Below are 21507 nucleotides of genomic sequence, written 5' to 3'. Positions count from 1 at the left end.
GAAAGGTTTTGATATCTATTGTCAAATGGGAGAAAACTGTATGTAAATGAGGGCATTGAAGTGGTCAGAATGTGACACTGCACATCGCCGGCAGTCAAATTAAAAGTTTTATTAAGCCAAGTTTTCTTGCTTAGATGAAGCTATCATAATACCGTACAGTCAAACAGGCATGCTCATCTTTTTCATCCCTGCAGTTTGTTGAATGTGAAAATGTTAATTGGATAGCACAGTGAGAAATATAATATCCAATAGGACCTACCTAGTATTGCCAAAAAAAGCAATATTGTAAATGAGATTTTAATTTGGATAATCTTTTAAACTTTAATAGAGCCGGAGCCCATGGGCATATTGCAATTGCTACATCATTATTAAACAAAAGTGACACAAAATCATCCATTCTCAGTCTGTGACAGATAAATGCTTCCCACTGCACAAATAATATTAGTTCTGCCTACTGACACCAGCTCTTATCTCCATATTGGTTTATTGGGCTCATACTGCTGTCAGGTGCCAGAAGATTTGACACAAACGTTTGCATATATGAATAGCTACACAGATGTGTGTGTGCGCGTGCACACGCATGTGTTCAGATCCTGCAAAGTAGCCTCCGGCAAGACAAATAATATGAGCCTATATCAGCAATCTAATGAAATTCTCCTTGCTCATCAAAGATGGGTTGTGGACAATTACACATGGAGAGGAGACACTGAAACTTTTTGACAAAGAGGATGACATTACAACCCCAATTTGGGGTTTGGGATGCTGTGTAAAATGAAATAAAAACAGAACGCAATGATTTGCAAATCATGGAAACCCTATGTTTCATTGAAAATAGTACAAAGACAATATATTAAATGCTGAATCTGAGAAGTTTTATTGTTTTTTAAAAATATATATGCGCTCCTTTTGAATTTGATGTCTGCAACACGTTTCAGACAAGTTGGGACGGGGCATGGTTTACCACTGTGTTGCATCACTTCTACTTTTAACAACACTCTGTAAACATTTGGGAACTGAGGAGACCAATTGCTGTAGTTTTGAAAGAGAAATGTTACCCCATTCTTGCCTGATCTACAATTTCAGTTGCTCAACAGTTCGGGGTCTCCTCTGTTGTGTTTTGTGCTTCATAATGCACCAAATATTTTAAATGGGAGACAGGTCTGAACTGCAGGCAGGCCAGTTTAGCACCTGGACTCTTTTACCAGGGAGCCATGCAGTTGTAATACATACAGAATGCAGTTTGTCATCGTCTTACTGAAAGAAGGAGGGCCTTACCTGAAAAAGATTTTGTCTGGATGGCAGCATATTGCTCTGAAACGTGTATATATCATTCAGCATTAATGATGCCTTCCCAGATGTACAAGCTACCCCTGCCATGTGCACTAATGCACCCTCATACCCTCACAGATGCTGGCTTTTGAACTGTGCACTGATGATAAGCCGGATGGTCCCTCTCCTCTTTAGCCTGGAGGACGTGGTGTCCATGATTTCTCAAAAGAATTTCAAATATCGATTTGTCAGACCACAGGACAGTTTTCCACTTCGCCTCAGTCCATCGTAAAAGAGCTCAGGGCCAGAGAAGGTAGCGGTGTTTCTAGATATTGTTTATATATAGTTTTAACTTTGCATTTGTGGATGCAGTAATGAACTGTTTTCACAGACAATGGTTTTCTGAAGTGTTCCTGAACCCATACAGTGATTTCCGCTACAGACACATGTCTGGTTTTAATGCAGTGTGACCTGAGAGCCTGAAGATCACAAGAATCCAGTGTTTTTTTTTTTTGCCTTGTCCCTTGCATACAGAGATACTGTATCTCCAGATTCTCCAAGTCTTTTAATGATATTAAGTACCGTAGATAATGTGATCCTCAAATTATTTGTAATTTTACATCAAGGAATGTTATTCTTAGAATTATTGCACTATTTATCCACACAATTAAAAATGAGCATACGTGTTTCAAAAAACAATAAGATTTCTCAGTTTTAACATTTGAAAGCGCCTCGCTAGCCATCAGCTCATGTCTGACTCGATTTCGTAGAATAACTGTTAAATAACTATCCTAAATCACGTCTACATTCATTGGCCAGTTTGTGGGTTTATGATTGCTGATTTCAGTACATTATTAGCAAGCCACTTTTACCCTGCCATTTAATCGAAAGGGAACACCATAGAATCACTGCTAAAACTTTTAACCACTCAATCACTGCTGAGAAAATCCTGTGGTCAGAAGGTGGGAGTACGGTGGTCCTTATCCACTGATATGAAGCTGGGATAGAGGAAGGCTAACTAAATGTCTCATCTCATCTCATTATCTGTAGCCGCTTTATCCTGTTCTACAGGGTCGCAGGCAAGCTGGAGCCTATCCCAGCTGACTACAGGCGAAAGGCGGGGTACACCCTGGACAAGTCGCCAGGTCATCACAGGGCTGACACATAGACACAGACAACCATTCACACTCACATTCACACCTACGGTCAATTTAGAGTCACCAGTTAACCTAACCTGCATGTCTTTGGACTGTGGGGGAAACCGGAGCACCCGGAGGAAACCCACGCGGACACGGGGAGAACATGCAAACTCCACACAGAAAGGCCCTCGCCGGCCACGGGGCTCGAACCCGGACCTTCTTGCTGTGAGGCGACAGTGTTAACCACTACACCACCATGCCGCCCTCGCTAACTAAATGTGCATAGCAAAAACCGTGGTATAAGGCAGTGCCACCATCTGTATCTGTTTGGTGCGCCAAATATCTGTATTTCTAACTAACCTCATAGTGAGCGTGGCCTAAACCTAAAGGCTTCTGAAAGACCCCTGAAACACTGGAAAATGTTACGGGGTGGGGGAACTCAGAATCAGAAACACCAGCACTATCAGCATGATGTATGTATTCTGGCCCGTTCCTCAACCTCAGCTACATGACTCAAGTTTATAACTGGTTTCAACTAGAGATGTTTAAATCCCACTCATACCAGTTATAGGTGTTCTTTGTATCTACTTGCAGTGCTGTCTCAAGTATTTAGTTGGTTCCATTTCCCAAAATATGAACAAATCAGTAGCAAATTGTTACTATTAGAGCTGGGACTTCAGCTCAGCCAAAACTTAGCCAGACACCAAAAAAGCAACAGGACAAAGCATTTTTGTAAGGGATTAGCAGCAGACTGCCAGGTCACTCCGTTGTGTGTAGCTGTCGATGTTGATTTTATAAGTAACTAAGTAAATTACACAGGGAAATGAATACTTAAGTCTAAGTGAAAAATACTGTAGCGAGCGTGCAGCGTGGAAGAGGAGTCTGGAGACAGAAATCTTAGTTTCCCGGTCGTTAGCCTGTGCTACTTGCTCTCGATAGATAGCACTGGCTTGACCACTTTATTAGCATTCGCTAACACTACTGATAAACACTACACTGGCTGGAAGGTGACTTCACTGCTGTGCTGACGGCACCGACTCATGGTTAAGCTCGCATTGGCCTTCAAGAAGGCCGAGGGTGATATATTTTTGGTCCCTCCCACTATAAATCAAAATCTGATTGGTTAATTCATGTCACTTCCTCCATAAACATACACTGCCATGGCTTTCTGTCCCAGCAATGAAATCCTAACCAATGACTGAACCAGCTCTAAACTCTTCTCAGCCTCGAGACAACAAACAAACAAAAAAAAATCTCACTGGATAACTCTATTTTAATGTTTTCAGGACAGTAACCCTTTCATTTCTGAGGCAAATTTGATAGAAAATGAGGCCAAATTTGAATTAGGAGAGAATAATTATCATGAAAGAATGAAATAAATTCAATATAACATTTGAAATGCTGATATATTTGGGCCGTCTCTGAAGGCCTAGAAGGCCCTGACGGTTCCCTTCTGCCAGTAACCTAATTTAAAAATCACCACAACCTTCACTCAGCAGTTAATAAGGATGAATAAATGAACGCTGTACATTCATTACAATGAATAGAGTTTTTGTTCATCACACAAGCTTCATATCTGACAGCTCACTCATGCCCACATGAAAGTGCAGCCATTTTTGTTGCATCCCAGTGCACACCAGATGCCCTGTGAAACTTTCTGGCATTAAAACAAACAAAATCTATTTATATATCCATTTTAAACCCATTATTTGTTCATTCAAAATCATGTATTTGTATTCAGTTTCATCCCTAGGGAATGTACACACACACACACACACACACACACCCTCTATATTTACTTACTCATCTATCCTACATATAGAGCTAGAATGTTTACTTGTAAACAACATAATCTGCTCTGGTATGTTTTTGCATTTAGCTGGGAAATTATGCTGAAGTTAAAAAAAAAAAAAAGCTCTGTTCATTCTCAATAAGTAAATGCTCTTATACAAATCATCACATACTAATTTCCAGGCGTCACTATTCATTACAACCTTGATTCGACCTTTAATATAACCTAAAGGGCTCCAAATGACAGAGCCATATAGTGGTAAGATTATAAAGGACACCTCGGTTAATTCAGCCTGGTGAGTTGCTTTGCGGTTCAATCAGTTCAGTCCAGCCGTGTCCCAAATCCTACTTTCTGGAGCCAATTTCAGATGATGTCATTATCTGTTAACAGCTTTGACACAGGTGGCAAAATGTTCCACTTTCAAGAAGCCAAGAAGCAAAGCTCAGTCTATTTCTTTCTTTCTTTTTTTGAACCAAGCAATGATGTAATGCTATTCTTTCTAGCCACTTAGGGGGCAAGAAAGTGTCCTAGCACCACCTCATGGAAGTGCGAGGAAGTGTGTGTGTGTGTGTGTGTGTGTGTGTGTGTGTGTGTGTGTGTGTGTGTGTGTTAGATAACAAAAGGGGCATCATGTGTTGACTGCAAAAGTTGAGTCAAAGAATGATGTAATGCAAAAAAGAGTTTGATGGGAAAGAAATGGCCGTAGTAGAAATACGACAAAGAATAATGTGGGTAAAAGAGAAAAAGATTAATCGTAGAAATATTAAAAGGAGGAGACGTAAAAACAGCATATTGAGGCTCTGAGTGCTAAGATGTACAAAAGTAATCGTAGTATAATTGAGGCTGAAAGACACATACTGTATAGCCTGCTATTTGCTGTAATATCTCATGAGCAGCACTCTGTATTTTAAGCATAGAGTCTGTTGACAGTGACATTAGAAAAAGATCCATACTGGCTTGGCTTATCTCCTCACATCATCACAGCGTCAATCTCCTGTTAGGATGCATCCAAAATCCATTTAAAGCTGCAGGAGAACGGTGTTGCTTCAGCTGAAAATGCAAATGTACCGTAATTATGCATTGTAATGCTTTCTGCAAACAGATTATAGGCCTGTGTTTTATAGTTGTCGTGTTTTAGTCCCCCTATTGTGACAGTTTTAGTGTGCATTTCTTGCTCCGAGGAGTTCAGAATGAACTGATAGCACAACAAGGAAAATACGAGAAAAAACAGTCAGGAAAAAGGCTTTTTAAACACAAACGTGTGCTTGTTTCTGATAAAACATTTCATCTTGTGCTCTTAGAAAACGCTATTTTGCCTGCACCAGTCCACTGTGAAGGTTCTCAGTCGTCCAGGTCATCGTAAACCGTAGGTGCGAAAGAAGGCAACTGGACTTGCTTGAAATCCTCTCGTCCGAAGGGCTTCTTCAGTTCTCAAGGATTTCAAGCAAGTTCAGTTGCCTTCTTTAGCACCTACAGTCCACTAGAACTACATCCTGAAATATAATTATTTTAGTAAGAAATTCAAAAATCATTATCTTTAGTGTCGTGTTATACAGTAATTAATTATATCTCACGCCTGAAATATAAATTTTCCGTAGATTATCCATTTTAGGGGTGGCGTAGTGGTTAGCACTGTCGCCTCATAGCAAGAGGTTCTGGGTTCGAGCCGAGCAGCCAGTGGGGATCCTTTCTGTGTGGAGTTTGCATGTTCTCTCCATGTCTGTTTGGGTTTCCTCCAGGTGATCCGGTTTCCCCTACAGTCCAAAGACATGCTGTTAGGTTAACTGGCTACTCTAAATTGCTCATGTGTGTGAATGGTTGAGAGGAGAAAACCTCTATAATAATCCAGTAGAAAGCAACAGGAAACCACTACTGTAATCCTTCCCTAGAAACTGTGACAGCTGAAGCCGTCAGAGCAGACCTGCCTTTAGGCAGAACATTAAAGAAGAAGATCTGTGATGGGCAATGAAAAGAAAGTCTGTTCTAGTTCCATAAAATTTGTTGCTACCTGGAAATATCTGGAATATTCCACAGGTCACATTTTAACAGGAATTTGCATCATAATTTCTTGAAGATCCAGAGAAGAATAAAAGTAAAAGCAAGTTCGCACTTTTTTTTTTTTGTATATCCTATGATTATGATATTGACTCATGAGGTCACTTTCAAATTACAAACTGTTACCCAAATTCTAGATTGAAAGTAAATTAATAGTTTAAGTAAATAATTAGAATGTCTGAAATGCCCTCATGTCATTACCATGGATGCCAATAGCAGCACTGGGGTTCTAGGTTCATATGAATGTGAGAATCTAAACAATTAAATAAATTAAGCAGCTAATTGTCTGTAATTACATCTTATCACACACACACTGGTCCTATGAGGCATCTGTGTCAATAACTTGGTTGCAGGGTAGCATGATAAAACCAAAGGCCATTCACAATTAGCCTGAAAAACTCAACCACCCCCCACCCAGACACACTCTTCAAAGTTCCTTCATGGAGAAGCCATGGCCTAATGGTTAGAGAAGCAGCTTTAAGACCAAAAGGTTGCTGGTTTGATTCCCTGGACCAGCAAGAATGGCTGAAGTGCTCTTAAGCAAGGCACCTAACCCCCCAACTGCTCCCCAGGCTGCTTTGGGTGTGTTGTACAGCGCTCTGGAGAAAAGCGTCTACTAAATGCCTGTAATGTAAACTATCACTGTACAATACATTTTTAAACAAGAGTGCTCCGAGAGTACAATATCCCCCGCTGGCAACTAGGCCATAACACTGGTAAAATGCGACTGAATTGAACGAAATTACAATAAGCGTATTACCGACATATAACAAAGAATCCTGTCAAGTTTCATGAAATTCCTCCAAAAATTGTGAGAGGAGTTGATTTCAGAAGGTGAGCACCCTTCCCGGGACGGACATCGCCACGACATAATCCACCTTCGGGCCTTTCGGCCAGCGGGGGATAAAAATTGTAAGGGAAGTTGAGTTCAGAAAGCAAGCACACCTTGATGAAATTGCCAAAATACAAGTTTGTTAATAATCGAGGGCATAACTCTGGGAAAATTTGCCCAAATTAAACAAAATTTCAATCTGCATACTGTATAACTGTCATATAACAAAGCCTTTTACCAAATTTCGTGAAATTCCTCCACTAATTGTGAGAGGAGTTGATTTCAGAAGAGCGTACAACCTCATGAAATTGTCAAAGTAGAAGTTATTTAATTCAAGGGTCAAAACTCTGGGAAAATTTTCACAAATGAAATTAAATCGCGATATGCGTATTACCATCATATAACAAGGGCTTTTGCCAAGCTTCGAGAAATTCGTCCAAAAATTGTGAGAGGAGTTGATGTCAGAAGCCGAGCACACCTTCATGAAATTGGGAAAGTACAAGGTTGTTAATCGAGGGCTGTAACTCTGGTAAAATGCGACTGAATTGAACAAAATAACAATATGCGTACTACCGATATACAACAAAGCCTTTTGCCAAGTTTGGTGAAATTACTCCAAAAATTGAGAGGAGTTGATTTCATAAGGAAAACACACTCAAGAAATTGTCAAAGTATAATTTTGTTAATCAAGGGCTGTAACTCAGGGCGGCACGGTGGTGTAGTAGTTAGCACTGTCGCCTCACAGCAAGAAGGGCCAGGTTCGAGCCCCGTGGCCGGCGAGGGCCTTTCTGTGCGGAGTTTGCATGTTCTCCCCGTGTCCGCGTGGGTTTCCTCCGGGTGCTCCGGTTTCCCCCACAGTCCAAAGACATGCAGGTTAGGTTAACTGGTGACTCTAAATTGACCGTAGGTGTGAATGTGAGTGTGAATGGTTGTCTGTGTCTATGTGTCAGCCCTGTGATGACCTGGCGACTTGTCCAGGGTGTACCCCGCCTTTCGCCCGTAGTCAGCTGGGATAGGCTCCAGCTTGCCTGCGACCCTGTAGAACAGGATAAAGCGGCTACAGATAATGAGATGAGATGAGAAGGGCTGTAACTCTGGTAAAATGTGACCCAATTTAACAAAATTACAATATGGGTATTACTGACATATAACAAAGAATCCTGCCAAGTTTTGTAAAATTCCTCCAAAAATTGTGAAAGGGGTTGATTTCAGAAGGCGAGTACCCTTCCTGGGACGGACAGACGGAAATCACGATGGCATAATCCTCCTTTGGGCCTTTCGGTCAGCAGGGAATAAAAACTGATTAACTTTCCGCCAGTTTTATAAAAATTCGTAAAATGGGACAACATTTTAAAACAGTAAAAGTAGTCTACTGATTTTAATTTATACGTATTTACTATTGTGTCTTATTCCTAATGGTACACCATTCCATCTGTCTAACATCACACACACACATACTGTAATAGAATACTTGGCTATTCTTTGGATTTGATGCTTTAGACTCCATCTTACTTATTTGACTTGGAAGACCTTAATATAAACTCGTCCACGGTTAAGTCTAATATATGCAAAAAAAAAAAAAAAATGTAGCAGAATGTCAAAACCCACTGCTTAACCTCATAAAATAAATGTTTACCGCATGCCTTGTTCCATATCTTACAGCAGAGCCCCCTCTTGTGGCAGAAAAGACACTTTTGTCCCTTATCAACAGTTTAATATTCTTCCTGCTCAAACACTGCAACATGTTTGCATTACACATCACAGAGCTGTCAATCATCTATCAATAAATAAACCATCACCGAAAAGATTCATTTATTTTGGCTTATTTTTGTTAAAAGATAGAAACCTAAAACCAGATGTCATGGACACAAGTGTCATGTAGCCTGTAATGTAACGTAGGTGAAATTAGTTACTTGGCTTTGATTGTACAAATCTGAACAGTTAATTTGCACACAAACTGACAGCATTTCATGTTCAAATCAGTCTCAGGTTTCCTTTATATAAAAGGATGAGTAATAAGAAAAGAAAAAGAAAAAAAGAATAATGCACAAATTTAAATGTACTTTGTCCAGTCAGGTTTTGGAAGATCTGTTAAAACTGTGATAACAAAAATGTTCAGGGAAAAAAAAAAAAAAACTCTCACAACAAACCATCATGTCCTCCAATACACTCCAATATTCATGCACGCAGACATCTCATACATACTTCAGTCGTGTTTCTTGCTGTGTCCTGTGTTGTGTGTGTTTTGGTCCTGAGGGCTGAAGTCGGGGCAGAAGCTGTTGGTTGCAGGTTGTACGAGTCCTGAACACGAGTGTGTGGATGATTCACTGACACAGTGATACAACTCCATGAAATTCGGACAGCTCTCCATAAAATGGCAAAAATCACCTGGCAGGTAGAGGATGCAACAGGCATTTCACTCAAGACGTACAGTTTCTAGACACAGCATCGTTTATGATATCTTTTAAAACTAGTGCTGTCAAGCGATTAAAATATTTAATCGCGATTAATGTCGCGAGTATCATAGTTAACTCGCGATTAATTGCAATTTAATCGCACATTTTTGTCACATGAAAAACCATTGTAATTCTCTTATCAGCATAAAAAAGTGAATGGGCTTGCTTTGTACCAATGTTGTGTTTTTTTTTTTTTTTTATTGCAAAGCATAACACGTCTTGACACAGCCACTGCAAAGTGAAACCTAAGCCGAACACCGGGGCTAGCAAGAGAACCATGAGTGAAGTGATCTACTGCTTGAGTTAGTCTACAACTCAGAGAGACAGGTTACACAGTGACGGTAGGCTTGACATGCTTGATTATAATATAAAGTACACTATTATATTAAGTTTAAGTTGTTCGTTGATAAATATTGCATTGAATCTGATCTTTACTGTTTCAGCTCACTTAACACATTTTGTACTTTTACACTTTCTGCCTGTTGATGCGTCGCGCTGTCCAATCAGAGGCGGCCAAATTTGCATATTACAGGAAGGATTTCTGGGATAGCATTGAGTTTACAGTTCAGAGGGATCTGGCTTCTTTAGACGCTGTCTTCTTAAAACTGAATAAATATTTAAAAAGAGCCAAATTAGCCAGTCTTTTGAACGGCTCTTTTCAAAGAACGGATCACAAAGATGCGGATCCCATCAAAGAGCCATAAATCCCATCTCTACTAGCGCGCCCTGCCCGCGTTGGTTCTTTGGGGGAGGAGGGCAGAGGACTCTGGCTGTGCGGGGCGTGGCATTACAGTCTAGCTGCTATCGGTTTTCTAGGCGAAGTATCTGTTCCAAGTTCCTGGCAGTTTCAAAAGCTTATGAAAAACCTACATCATGTCACAGAGCGTTAATCTCGCGATAAAAAAATTATCGCCGTTAAAATTGAGTCAAGTTAACGCGTTAATAACGTGACATTTTTGACAGCACTATTTAAAACTGAATTTATTTGGAATTGATCTCGGAGAAATTAATAAAACATGCTTAAAATTCTCTAAAGAATACAAGCACTGGGAAAGAAAAAAAAAATTAAATCAGTAGCCTGGTTGCCTAAGAAAAGCAGATTAAATTTAAAAAAAAACCCTCTACTTCCGACTGACTTTTGCAAGCAAACATTTTCATTTGGTACGTGTGTTTAAACATAATGCGCTCCAACCTCTTCTTTTTATTAAACATGTTCGATGTTGGTTCAAAAACTTTATCAGGAGTGGCCTACTGCAGCACAGTCATTCATATATTTATTTCCTTTCATCTGAATTAAAGCTATACTGCCTTTCAGATTTTAAGTGTAGGTCATAAAAAGAATTTTCCCCGACACATGATTATTTTTCTTGAGTGGATTGAAAGCTACCGAATTCAAATCACAGACTTCCAATTTTATTCGTTTTCTTAACTAGAACAATTAATGAATTTAGAGCCACATGGCCCTAAATTCTCCACTATTTTTTCCTGCTTCACCATGACCCAATGCAAGATACTACGTCGTGCATGACATGGTGGGCTTTCCCTGTTCACACAAGACATTGTGGGATACAAAGTTGAAACAGGAGAGAAAAATGGACGATGTGAGTGTGCGAAAGAAACGTGGAAGACCGACTACAGTAATGAGAAGCGAGAAGAAAAGACGTCATGTTATGTACGAAGGAAAGGAAACGCAGGACCAGACTAATAAATATCGGCGGTCAGCGAGCATCTCGGTGTGATCAGCTGTTCGTTTAATGACAGAATGATGGAACTGTCAGTGCACGCTCAAAGGTAAACCTGCGCATGCACAGACACACACACACACACACACACACAGATTTCCTCTGTCTGCTTGACTGCGCGAAGCGAGTGATTTCATGCACATTATTTGCTCAGAAATCCTCTCAAATTAAATAACTTCCCGGTCACAGAATGGCCTGGTTTTTTAGATATTACAGAAATAAACATATATCACAATGACCAAATTTCAGAGGGAACTAAATTTCACCGGTTTTATGAAATCGAAAGGGCGTCTAGTTTTAATGAATTAGGTAGCTAAAGTGCTAGCCTCTCGTTATTATTTTTTAAGCACAGTCAGATAACATTGGACACATTCACTTGCTCTGCTGACTGGCTAATAAAATGTATGGTTTTCCCAGCCCTGCTTCATGCTGTATTTGTGCAGCTAATGTCACAAAAACATCCCACAAGAAAGTAATGAAGCATACTACATCACTTAAAGTGCATATTCTGGACCAATTTCATTTTTTTTTTTATATGAAAGTATGTCCCTTTACACACTCATCCAGAAGGGTAATTTTGCACAAGGCCATCTGTCTACAGCAGAAAAAAATAAAATAACAAAACGCGTCTGGAAAAATCCCAAGGGAGTCTGGAGCCAGATTCGTGACGTCACCTGCGGAAGCGCCAACAGGCTGTGAGAGCTTTGCACAGTTTCAGTGCACAGCCTGTGTAGACCAAGCGCTCCCATTTCTCTCTCATTGTCCGGTCTTTTGGGAAACGATGAGTAGTAATCCCATCATGATTGGTGTTGCTACACCCTCCTACGATACATCTGTTAACCATTTTAATAATTACATGATAACGTTGAAGAAATTTGCAGAAAACCACCAGGTCGTTTTCTCATAAACAAACCAGCGCTGACGTAGGATTCAGAGGGAGGCGTCCCGCATGCGACGTCACGAAAATCAATGTTTGCCGGGAAATCCAAATGCCAAGTTTTTTCAGAGGCGGACCAATTCACCTCAAATGGCTCGATTTCAACTGAATTTTTCTGGTATTGCACAAGGTAAAAAAAAATTGCATAAAATGCAGAATGTTACAGATATTTGACCAAAGTTTAATATAAAATAGGAGAATTACATTGATCTTGCTCCTGAATTTACCCGTGATATGCACAAAGGTGGTAAAATGTGGCTGTCCAGAGGTTGGGAAGAAGTAATTGTTTTGCAAATTACAAGCAAATCTTGAGAGCGAGCAAGAGCGCACACGTCAACAAGGTTGCACCGTGTTATACCGCAAATGTCTACATCCTGTTTCACCTTTACACTGAAGGGAGATATAATTACCGAACATGATCTTTCCTTTGTCTCCTGTATCAACAGCTCTGAAAACGTCGCCCACAGCAAGATCGTCCACTCCAAGAGCTGAGTTCAGAATGACGGCCAACTCGTCTTCTACGACAGCGCCATCCTCCTCAGCCTCAAACATCTGCACAAAATAGGCAAACAAAACTGAGTTCTAACAGCTTCTCTCAGGTTTTCTCAGACTGCCGTACTTTAACTTGTTCATCCTCCTAATTTATTCACTGCTTAGCAACAGATATCCCATTCACCCAGACCGACTGAGAGCAGGCTCACTCTAAAGGCGAGCTGAAGAGTGTCAAGATGCTTTGCGGGTCTGCAGATCACAGACAGAGCGATGACATATTCCCTCACGTCCATCTGACCATGCTACAGGGAAAAAAAAATAACACATCGTAATTAGAAGGTTGAACAGCATGGCTCGAGTCAATGATATTAGAATATTGAGACATGATCTGATAAATCTGATTCTTTTAAAGAACAAGCTTCTAAGAGACCTCCTCAAAGAGTGCAAAGACATCCTGCAGCGTTTCGGTCACCGGAAGGTTTAAGTACTCCGCAAATTCCTTCACACTCAGTTTGCGTCCACAGAGTGCGCATGCTTTTTTACCCTCCTCCTGCAGGACCTGATCTGTGCCTCCCACCTTCAGACTGAAAAAAAAAAAAAAAAAAAAGAGTGCAAATTAACTAAAACATTACGCGCTACACCAGAGGAGTCAAACTCAAAGCTTGTAGGTTGAATGAGTCATTACTTAATCATCTCATCTCATTATCTGTAGCCGCTTTATCCTGTTCTACAGGGTCGCAGGCAAGCTGGAGCCTATCCCAGCTGACTACGGGCGAAAGGCGGGGTACACCCTGGACAAGTCGCCAGGTCATCACAGGGCTGACACATAGACACAGACAACCATTCACACTCACATTCACACCTACGGTCAATTTAGAGTCACCAGTTAACCTAACCTGCATGTCTTTGGACTGTGGGGGAAACCGGAGCACCCGGAGGAAACCCACGCGGACACGGGGAGAACATGCAAACTCCGCACAGAAAGGCCCTCGCCGGTCACGGGGCTCGAACCCGGACCTTCTTGCTGTGAGGCGACAGCGCTAACCACTACACCACTGTGCCGCCCTACTTAATCATATTCTGAAGAATTTTTCACCATACCCCCCCCCAAAAAAAAAGTCAATGACATGAAGGCTATGGTAAGTCAGCTAATCACTCTTTACAAACATGGTGAACAGAAAAGCATTACAGAATGCATAATGGTGTCCCACCTTGAGGCAGACAGGCTACAAGTACAGAAGACCACGTTGGGTTCTACTCCTGTCAGCCAAGAACAATGGACACAGGATGACCAAAAGGGGACAGGCAAAAATCGGAAAATCATTTTTCCAATATTTAAAGGAGAACTGAAGTCATTTTTAAACTTGCTTTATTTCTTACTTAACGTGTTATTCAATTACGTTTTCGGTTTTAGTAACCTTATATCGTGACTCGTATTGGCAATTAAATATTATACTTATCGGCCTATTCGGTTTTTAGCCGTGTTGAATGTAGTTCATTTGGTCCACGACAGGCGTCGCTTATCCGCGCGATCTTCACGAGACTTGTGCGAGACTTCGAAACGTCAAGTGTCAGCCAGGTGTCAGCGACGCCATTTTGAAAACTGTTTTCCAAACGAAATATTGCACAATAATGAGTTTAAATGACGATTACTGCCTACTTTTTTCAAACTTTCCTGATTGCTATCAAAACAAACAAAACTTCCAGCTTGATTACGTCAGCATTCGAAAGAGGGCGCACGCGTCTTTTGACAATGTAGGCAGATGTTGGTGACTTTGATTTCCGCTGTACGTTTTACTTCCGTCCTACGATGTCTCGCACAGGTCTCAACAAATCTCGTTTACGGCCATCGCTTTGACATATGGACTGATATATTACAGAGCATATTTCAAACACTCATAACTTGCTATAGCAGCGACAAAATAGCGATCAAAAATGCATTCCGATATTTAATAAAATGAGAAATAGAATTTTGATGATAAAAAAATTTGCCTTCAGTTCTCCTTTAAGCACAGCCTTCTTGTCAGTTCGACCTTCTGTTCATTCTCCTTTGACCTCCCTCATAAACAAGGCGTTTCTGTCTGCAGAGCTGCTGCTTACTTGTGTGTGTGGTTTTTTTTAAATCATTGTGTAATTTCTAGACATTGTTGTGTGTGAAAACCCTAGGAGAGCAGCAGTTTCTGAAATACTCAAACCAGTCCATCTGATACCAACACTCATGCCATGATCACGTTTTTTTTTTTTTCCCTTCATTCAGATTGGAGAACTGCATGGATGTGCAGGTGTTCCTATTAAAGTGGATATACAGTCCTGTACAAAAGTCTTTGGTACCATTTTTTTTTCCCATACAAACTTTGTTATAGATTTCTATTTTATGACGTCTACATTATCAAGTCGGTACAAAAACATTTTAGGAGTCCAAACGTTCATTTTCCAGCACAAAATTAAATGTCACAGAAGAAAAAAAAAAAAGTTTATACACTACCATTCAAAAGTTTGGGGTCACTTTGAAATGTCCTTATTTTTGAAAGAAAAGCACTGTTCTTTTCAATGAAGATCACTTTAAACTAATCAGAAATCCACTCTATACATTGCTAATGTGGTAAATGACTATTCTAGCTGCAAATGTCTGGTTTTTGGTGCAATATCTCCATAGGTGTATAGAGGCCCATTTCCAGCAACTCTCACTCCAGTGTTCTAATGGTACAATGTGTTTGCTCATTGCCTCAGAAGGCTAATGGATGATTAGAAAACCCTTGTACAATCATGTTAGCACAGCTGAAAACAGTTGAGCTCTTTAGAGAAGCTATAAAACTGACCTTCCTTTGAGCAGATTGAGTTTCTGGAGCATCACATTTGTGGGGTCGATTAAATGCTCAAAATGGCCAGAAAAATGTCTCGACTATATTTTCTATTCATTTTACAACTTATGGTGGTAAATAAAAGTGTGACTTTTCATGGAAAACACAAAATTGTCTGGGTGACCCCAAACTTTTGAACGGTAGTGTATCTGAGCAGCGTATTCCGTAAGAGATCACTTTTCAGATTAAAAAAGAAAACATAATGAAGGCTGCTGGGTTTTGGTGCAAAATGAAGAAGTGAGTGTGACAGTCAAAGTGTCCAGAAGAACTGTGGCTGGTTCTGGAAGATGCTCAGTAAAACCTACAGCTCAATTCCGCATAAAACTGCACTCATTGCAATCGCTGAAACTACTATTGTTTGGGGTTTTTTTTATAGCAAAGGGTCGTCTCACACCAAATATTGACTTTGTTTCATTTATTATGGCTTACTGATTACTGTTCATAGTCTCATCTCATCTCATTATCTCTAGCCGCTTTATCCTGTTCTACAGGGTCGCAGGCAAGCTGGAGCCTATCCCAGCTGACTACGGGCGAAAGGCGGGGTACACCCTGGACAAGTCGCCAGGTCATCACAGGTACTGTTCATAGTATTATGTTCAAACATTTCATTTCATTATTTTTAAGCCATTTTTGGTCTACAGCACTTCTTTATATGCGCCTAAGACTTCTGCGCTGGACTGAATATTCAACATGCAATTTTTCTATATTATAATTTAAATCATTTCTATGTTTAAAAAAAAAAATACTTAACATGACAATCCTGAGGGAACAGAGGGAAAAAAAAACCACAACGGCACAGAATGGCACTGTCTGATCCGTACTAGCATACTACAGCTCTTAATTTAATTTCACGTATTAATTTGGACATTAACGCTCTTACATTTTATGGTACCACAACACATGTTCAGTGTTAGCTCAGATTTTTCTGTGAGATCTTCAGCACTTCCTTATTATGCAAAAGAGCCTGGCAAAATGGCTGTAGCAACAATTCAACCGTTAAAGGAGAACTGAAGGCAAATTTTTTATTATCAAAATTCTATTTATCTAATTTTATTAAATTTCTGACAGCTATTTTGTCGCTGCTATAGCAAGTTCTGAGTGTTTGAAATCTCATCTCATCTCATTATCTCTAGCCGCTTTATCCTTCTACAGGGTCGCAGGCAAGCTGGAGCCTATCCCAGCTGACTACGGGCGAAAGGCGGGGTACACCCTGGACAAGTCGCCAGGTCATCACAGGGCTGACACATAGACACAGACAACCATTCACACTCACACCTACGGTCAATTTAGAGTCACCGGTTAACCTAACCTGCATGTCTTTGGACTGTGGGGGAAACCGGAGCACCCGGAGGAAACCCACGCGGACACGGGGAGAACATGCAAACTCCGCACAGAAAGGCCCTCGCCGGCCACGGGGCTCGAACCCAGGACCTTCTTGCTGTGAGGCGACAGCGCTAACCACTACACCACCGTGCCGCCCCGAGTGTTTGAAATATGCTCTGTAATATCTCAGTCCATATGTCAAAGCGATGGCCGTAAACGAGATTAATTGAGACCTGTGCAAGACATCGTAGGACGGAAGTAAAACGTGCAGCGGAAATCAAAGTGACCGACATCTGCCAACGTTGTCAAAAGACGCGCGCCCTTCTTCGAATACTGATGTAATCAAGCCGGAAGTTTTCCCTGTGTCCGAAATCGCTCCCTACTCACTATACAGGGCACTATATAGTAGGGCTGTAACGATATGCGTATCGAAATCGCAATACACAGAGCCACGATCCGTATCGCGATACAAGAAGGCAGAATCGCGGTACACCCTTTCAAACTTCTCCTCAGCCCAAAAACAGAGGCGCTTCCAAACTTCAATTTATGAATACTTTTTATTTAAATTACATTTTAAACTTACTTAAATTACTTTTTTTTTTATATCCATTAGTAAGTCGTTTTTTCGCCGACCTGCGACAATCTTCTGCGAGTCACGCAACGTCCACACTCGCCACTGGCAGAGCATTCATTTCTTTTAAGCGGTCGCCATTCTGGTTGCGACGCGGGGAGCGAATCTGTAAACAAGCAGCTCATTGGCTGGCTAGGTGTGCCACAAGCCAATCACAATCACTTGACCGGAAAGGCATGCAGTGTTGCCAGATTGGGCAGGTTTAGGTGCTTTTTGGCTGGTTTTGAACATATTTTGGGGTGGAAAACGTTAGCAATATCTGGCAACACTGAAGGCATGTGTGCTTGGGCGGAAGCCTTCTGCGGCAGTTACATTTTGACACGCGAGCAATGTTTCACCATAAAAATTCCGTAATTTCCATCTGTTTTCCGTGATCACAAAAAATCATTGGCCCTATGAGAGTGAGACAGTGAGAGAGCCACCCCCCCAAAAAAAAATCTTAACGGATTTACACGATTTGGAAAAATGACTTTTTCAGAACCGAAAAAAACAGAGCTTCCGGCTCAACAGTATTATTTTGAGAAATAAAACAATCTTTGGATATACATTTGTTCATTTTGCATACATATTACTCATTCTCTGCAGTGGTCTGAATTATTTGTTATTAAATAGTTAATGTAAGTAAGTAAATGTTAATAAGTCAAATTTACTACTTTAAAAAAAACATTTAAAAAAAATCGTGGGCATATCGAATCGTGGGTCAAAAATTGCGATACGAATCGAATCGTGAGTTGGGTGTATCGTTACAGCCCTACTATATAGTGAGGACGCCATTTTGTAGCGCTGTCCGAAACCTTAGTGAGGATTATGTGGGAAATGCGCTCAGTATAATATGTATTTATCACAAAAACACACGCATGTATTTATTATTTTGAAAACCCACCAGCCGCCTGATCTGGCACGTTTTAATCGTGCGACAGTAATGACGTAAATACCAGCATGACGGACTCGTCCTTATCCTGTCGTCTTTCCAACTGTTCTCAATTCCACGTTGGTTCGAAGGCGTATGGAATAATCTCCATGTCACGTACGCGAGGGAGGCGGATGTATGTGCAGAAGTATACAGTTTAATAAAGTGCAGAATATATATACAGTGAGACGATATATACACAGGCTACAATCCAAAACAGCAGGCTAGATCAAAAATGCAGGCAAAAGGGTCGGTCGAGGCGTAAACAGTACATCAAAGCTAAGTGAGGACAAGAACGAGAAACAGACACGAGGATCGTGAAACAGGAAATCAAGACAAGGGGTAGGAAGGCTCGGTAATGCGTACATGCGGATTGTAATACTTTGCGATGCAAACGCAACAGCACAGTCCGTAAATAGGCAAACACATAGTTCCTTAATTGAACTCAGGTGCGCCTTGTTCACGGCGTGTGTGCTGGAGTCCACGGAGCGCCTTCAGGTGCACGCGCCACAGAGCGCAGGACTGACACTCCATCACTGATGAAGCTGGCAAATCTCGAAATTAGTCTAAATTGGAATGATCTGGCGATCTGGCTGCTGTGTAAACAGTTTTCAAAATGGCGGCGCCGACACTTCACGTTTGAAGTCTCACATAAGTCTCGTGAAGATCGCGCGGATAAGCGAGGCCTGCCGTGGACCAAACGAACTACATTCAACACGGCTAAAAACCGAAAAGGCCGATAAGTGTAATATGATATGCCAATACGAGTCACGATATAAGGTTAATAAAACTGAAAACGTAATTGAATAACACGTTAATTAAGAAATAAAGCAAGTTTAAAAGTGACTTCAGTTCCCCTTTAAAAAAAAAAAGCACATTCTATGACATCTAGGGTGACTTTAATGCAGATACACCCTACTTAATGCAGATCCACAGAGGACACCATCGCCGTAGCTCTCCACTCTGCGCTAAACCACCTGGAGCAGCAGCAGAGCTACGTCCGCATACTTTTTGTGGATTACAGTTCAGCTTTTAATACAATAATCCCGGACATCCTTATTAGAAAACTGGACACTCTCGGCCTGCCCCCTCTCACATGTGCCTGGTTAAAGGACTTTCTTACTAACCGGCCCCAGACTGTGAAACTTGGCCCCCACTTCTCCTCCACCCGCACGTTGTGCGCCAGCTCTCCACAGGGTTGTGCACTGAGCCCCCTCCTGTACTGCCTCTACACCCATGACTGTAGTTCGACCCACAACATCAACCTTGTCGTCAAGTTTGCTGACGACACCACAGTGGTCGGACTCATCTCAAAGGGAGACGAGGCAGCCTACAGAGAGGAGGTCCTGAAGTTGGCAGCCTGGTGTTCAGAAAATAACCTCGCTCTGAACACCAAGAAAACCAAAGAGCTCATTGTTGACTTCAGGAAGCACAGCACCGACCTAGCCCCCCTCTACATCAACAACGTGTATGTGGAGAGAGTCCACACCTTCCGGTTTCTCGGAGTCCTCATCTCCGCCGACATCTCCTGGTCAGCAAACATTACAGCAGTCATTAAGAAGGCTCAGCAGCGGCTACACTTCCTGAGAGTCCTCAGGAAGTACAACTTAAGCTCCAACCTGCTGCTGACCTTCTACCACTCATCCATCGAGAGCCTGCTGATGTACTGTATTACAGTATGGTACGGCAGCTGCACTGCTGTAGACAGGGAGAGGCTCCAGAGAGTAGTTAAGGCAGCACAGAAGATCATTGGCTGCCCTCTCCCCTCCCTGATGGACATTTACACCTCCCGCTGCCTTAGCAGAGCTAAGAATATTATCAAGGACAGCTCCCACCCTGGCTTTGATCTGTTCGACCTGTTGCCCTCAGGGAGGCGCTACAGGTGCATCAGGACAAAGACAAACCGATTCAAAAACAGCTTCTTTCCAAAAGCCATAACTGCCCTGAACTTGGATATGCTCTGACTTTATAGTCTATTTATTTTACTACGTGACTCTCTTCGTGCAATAATTTATAATGTGCAGTACTTTATAAGGTGACTCTCTCTGTGCAATACTTTTATAATATGCAATACCTCACTCCATAATGTGAAACACAACACATTCACCTCACTCACCTCACCTCAGGACTGTGCACCTTACACACAACACATACGGTACACCTCAGGACTGTGCACCTTACACACAGCACATACACCTCAGGACTGTGCACCTTACACACAGCACATACACCGCAGGACTGTGCACCTTACACACAGCACATACACCGCAGGACTGTGCACCTTACACACAGCACATACACCAAGTCTGTGCACCTACCTTACCTTACCTTGCAATACTCCATAAATGTGTAATATTTTATTTTATAATGTGACCCTCTCGTGCAATAATTTATAATGTGACTCTCTCTGTGCAATACTTTTATATGTGCAATGAGCAATACCTCACTCCATAATGTGTAACACAACACATACACCTCAGGACTGTGCACCTTACCCCCTTACAACCTCCCCCCCTTTTTCTCCCCCCTTCCTCTCTCTCTCTCTATACACGCTGTTTGCACTGTTATTGGAGATGCTTTAATCTCATTGTACATGTGTATAGTGACAATAAAGGCATTCTATTCCATTCTTTCTCACCAGGGGGCGCTGTTCCCAAAGCCAAAATTACTCTCCATGAATTGAAAAGATAAAAATAAATAAATAAATCTACAGAACCTCAGGGTAACTGAAAGCAGTCCACAACCTTTCATTCCATCCAAGTCAAACATCCACACTTCACATCCTCTGGTAAAAAGGCAGCTGGAATGAAACTCCGTGCCACACCCAGCCCTTTGATTTTCCATTACTCACTCATGCAGCCAAGATCCTTCACGAGCCTGAAAACCTCTTTCTTTCTATCTGCACAGATTCACGTTCCAAAAATTGTAAGCGAAGTTTCAGAAATTCGGCCAAAGAAAGCAAGTCACTTGGGTTTACGTTAACCAGAAAGTGTTTATATGAATACACTGTAGAGAAGCAACAAGATGATCCTGCTAAACACTCCGTCATGGACAAACTGCCTTTTACC

General features: G+C 41.4%; 1 protein-coding gene across 1 annotated transcript in view; it reads right to left on the bottom strand.

Moving 5' to 3' along the window:
• Positions 1-9164: 9164 nt before the first annotated feature.
• lpcat1 (lysophosphatidylcholine acyltransferase 1) overlaps positions 9165-21507 on the bottom strand; it is a 53231-nt gene continuing 40888 nt past the window's right edge. The window contains exons 11-14 of the mRNA XM_060904045.1: positions 13145-13298; positions 12924-13016; positions 12633-12774; positions 9165-9475 (exon numbers count right to left, since the gene is read on the bottom strand). Coding sequence (XP_060760028.1) covers positions 9294-9475; positions 12633-12774; positions 12924-13016; positions 13145-13298 — 571 coding nt within the window. The 3' untranslated portion in view covers positions 9165-9293. The remainder of the gene's footprint in view (positions 9476-12632; positions 12775-12923; positions 13017-13144; positions 13299-21507) is intronic.

The sequence above is a fragment of the Neoarius graeffei genome, chromosome 22 (genome assembly GCF_027579695.1).
Source record: "Neoarius graeffei isolate fNeoGra1 chromosome 22, fNeoGra1.pri, whole genome shotgun sequence".
In the NCBI taxonomy this organism is placed as follows: domain Eukaryota; kingdom Metazoa; phylum Chordata; class Actinopteri; order Siluriformes; family Ariidae; genus Neoarius; species Neoarius graeffei.
This window is presented reverse-complemented; position numbering and strand designations above follow the sequence as displayed.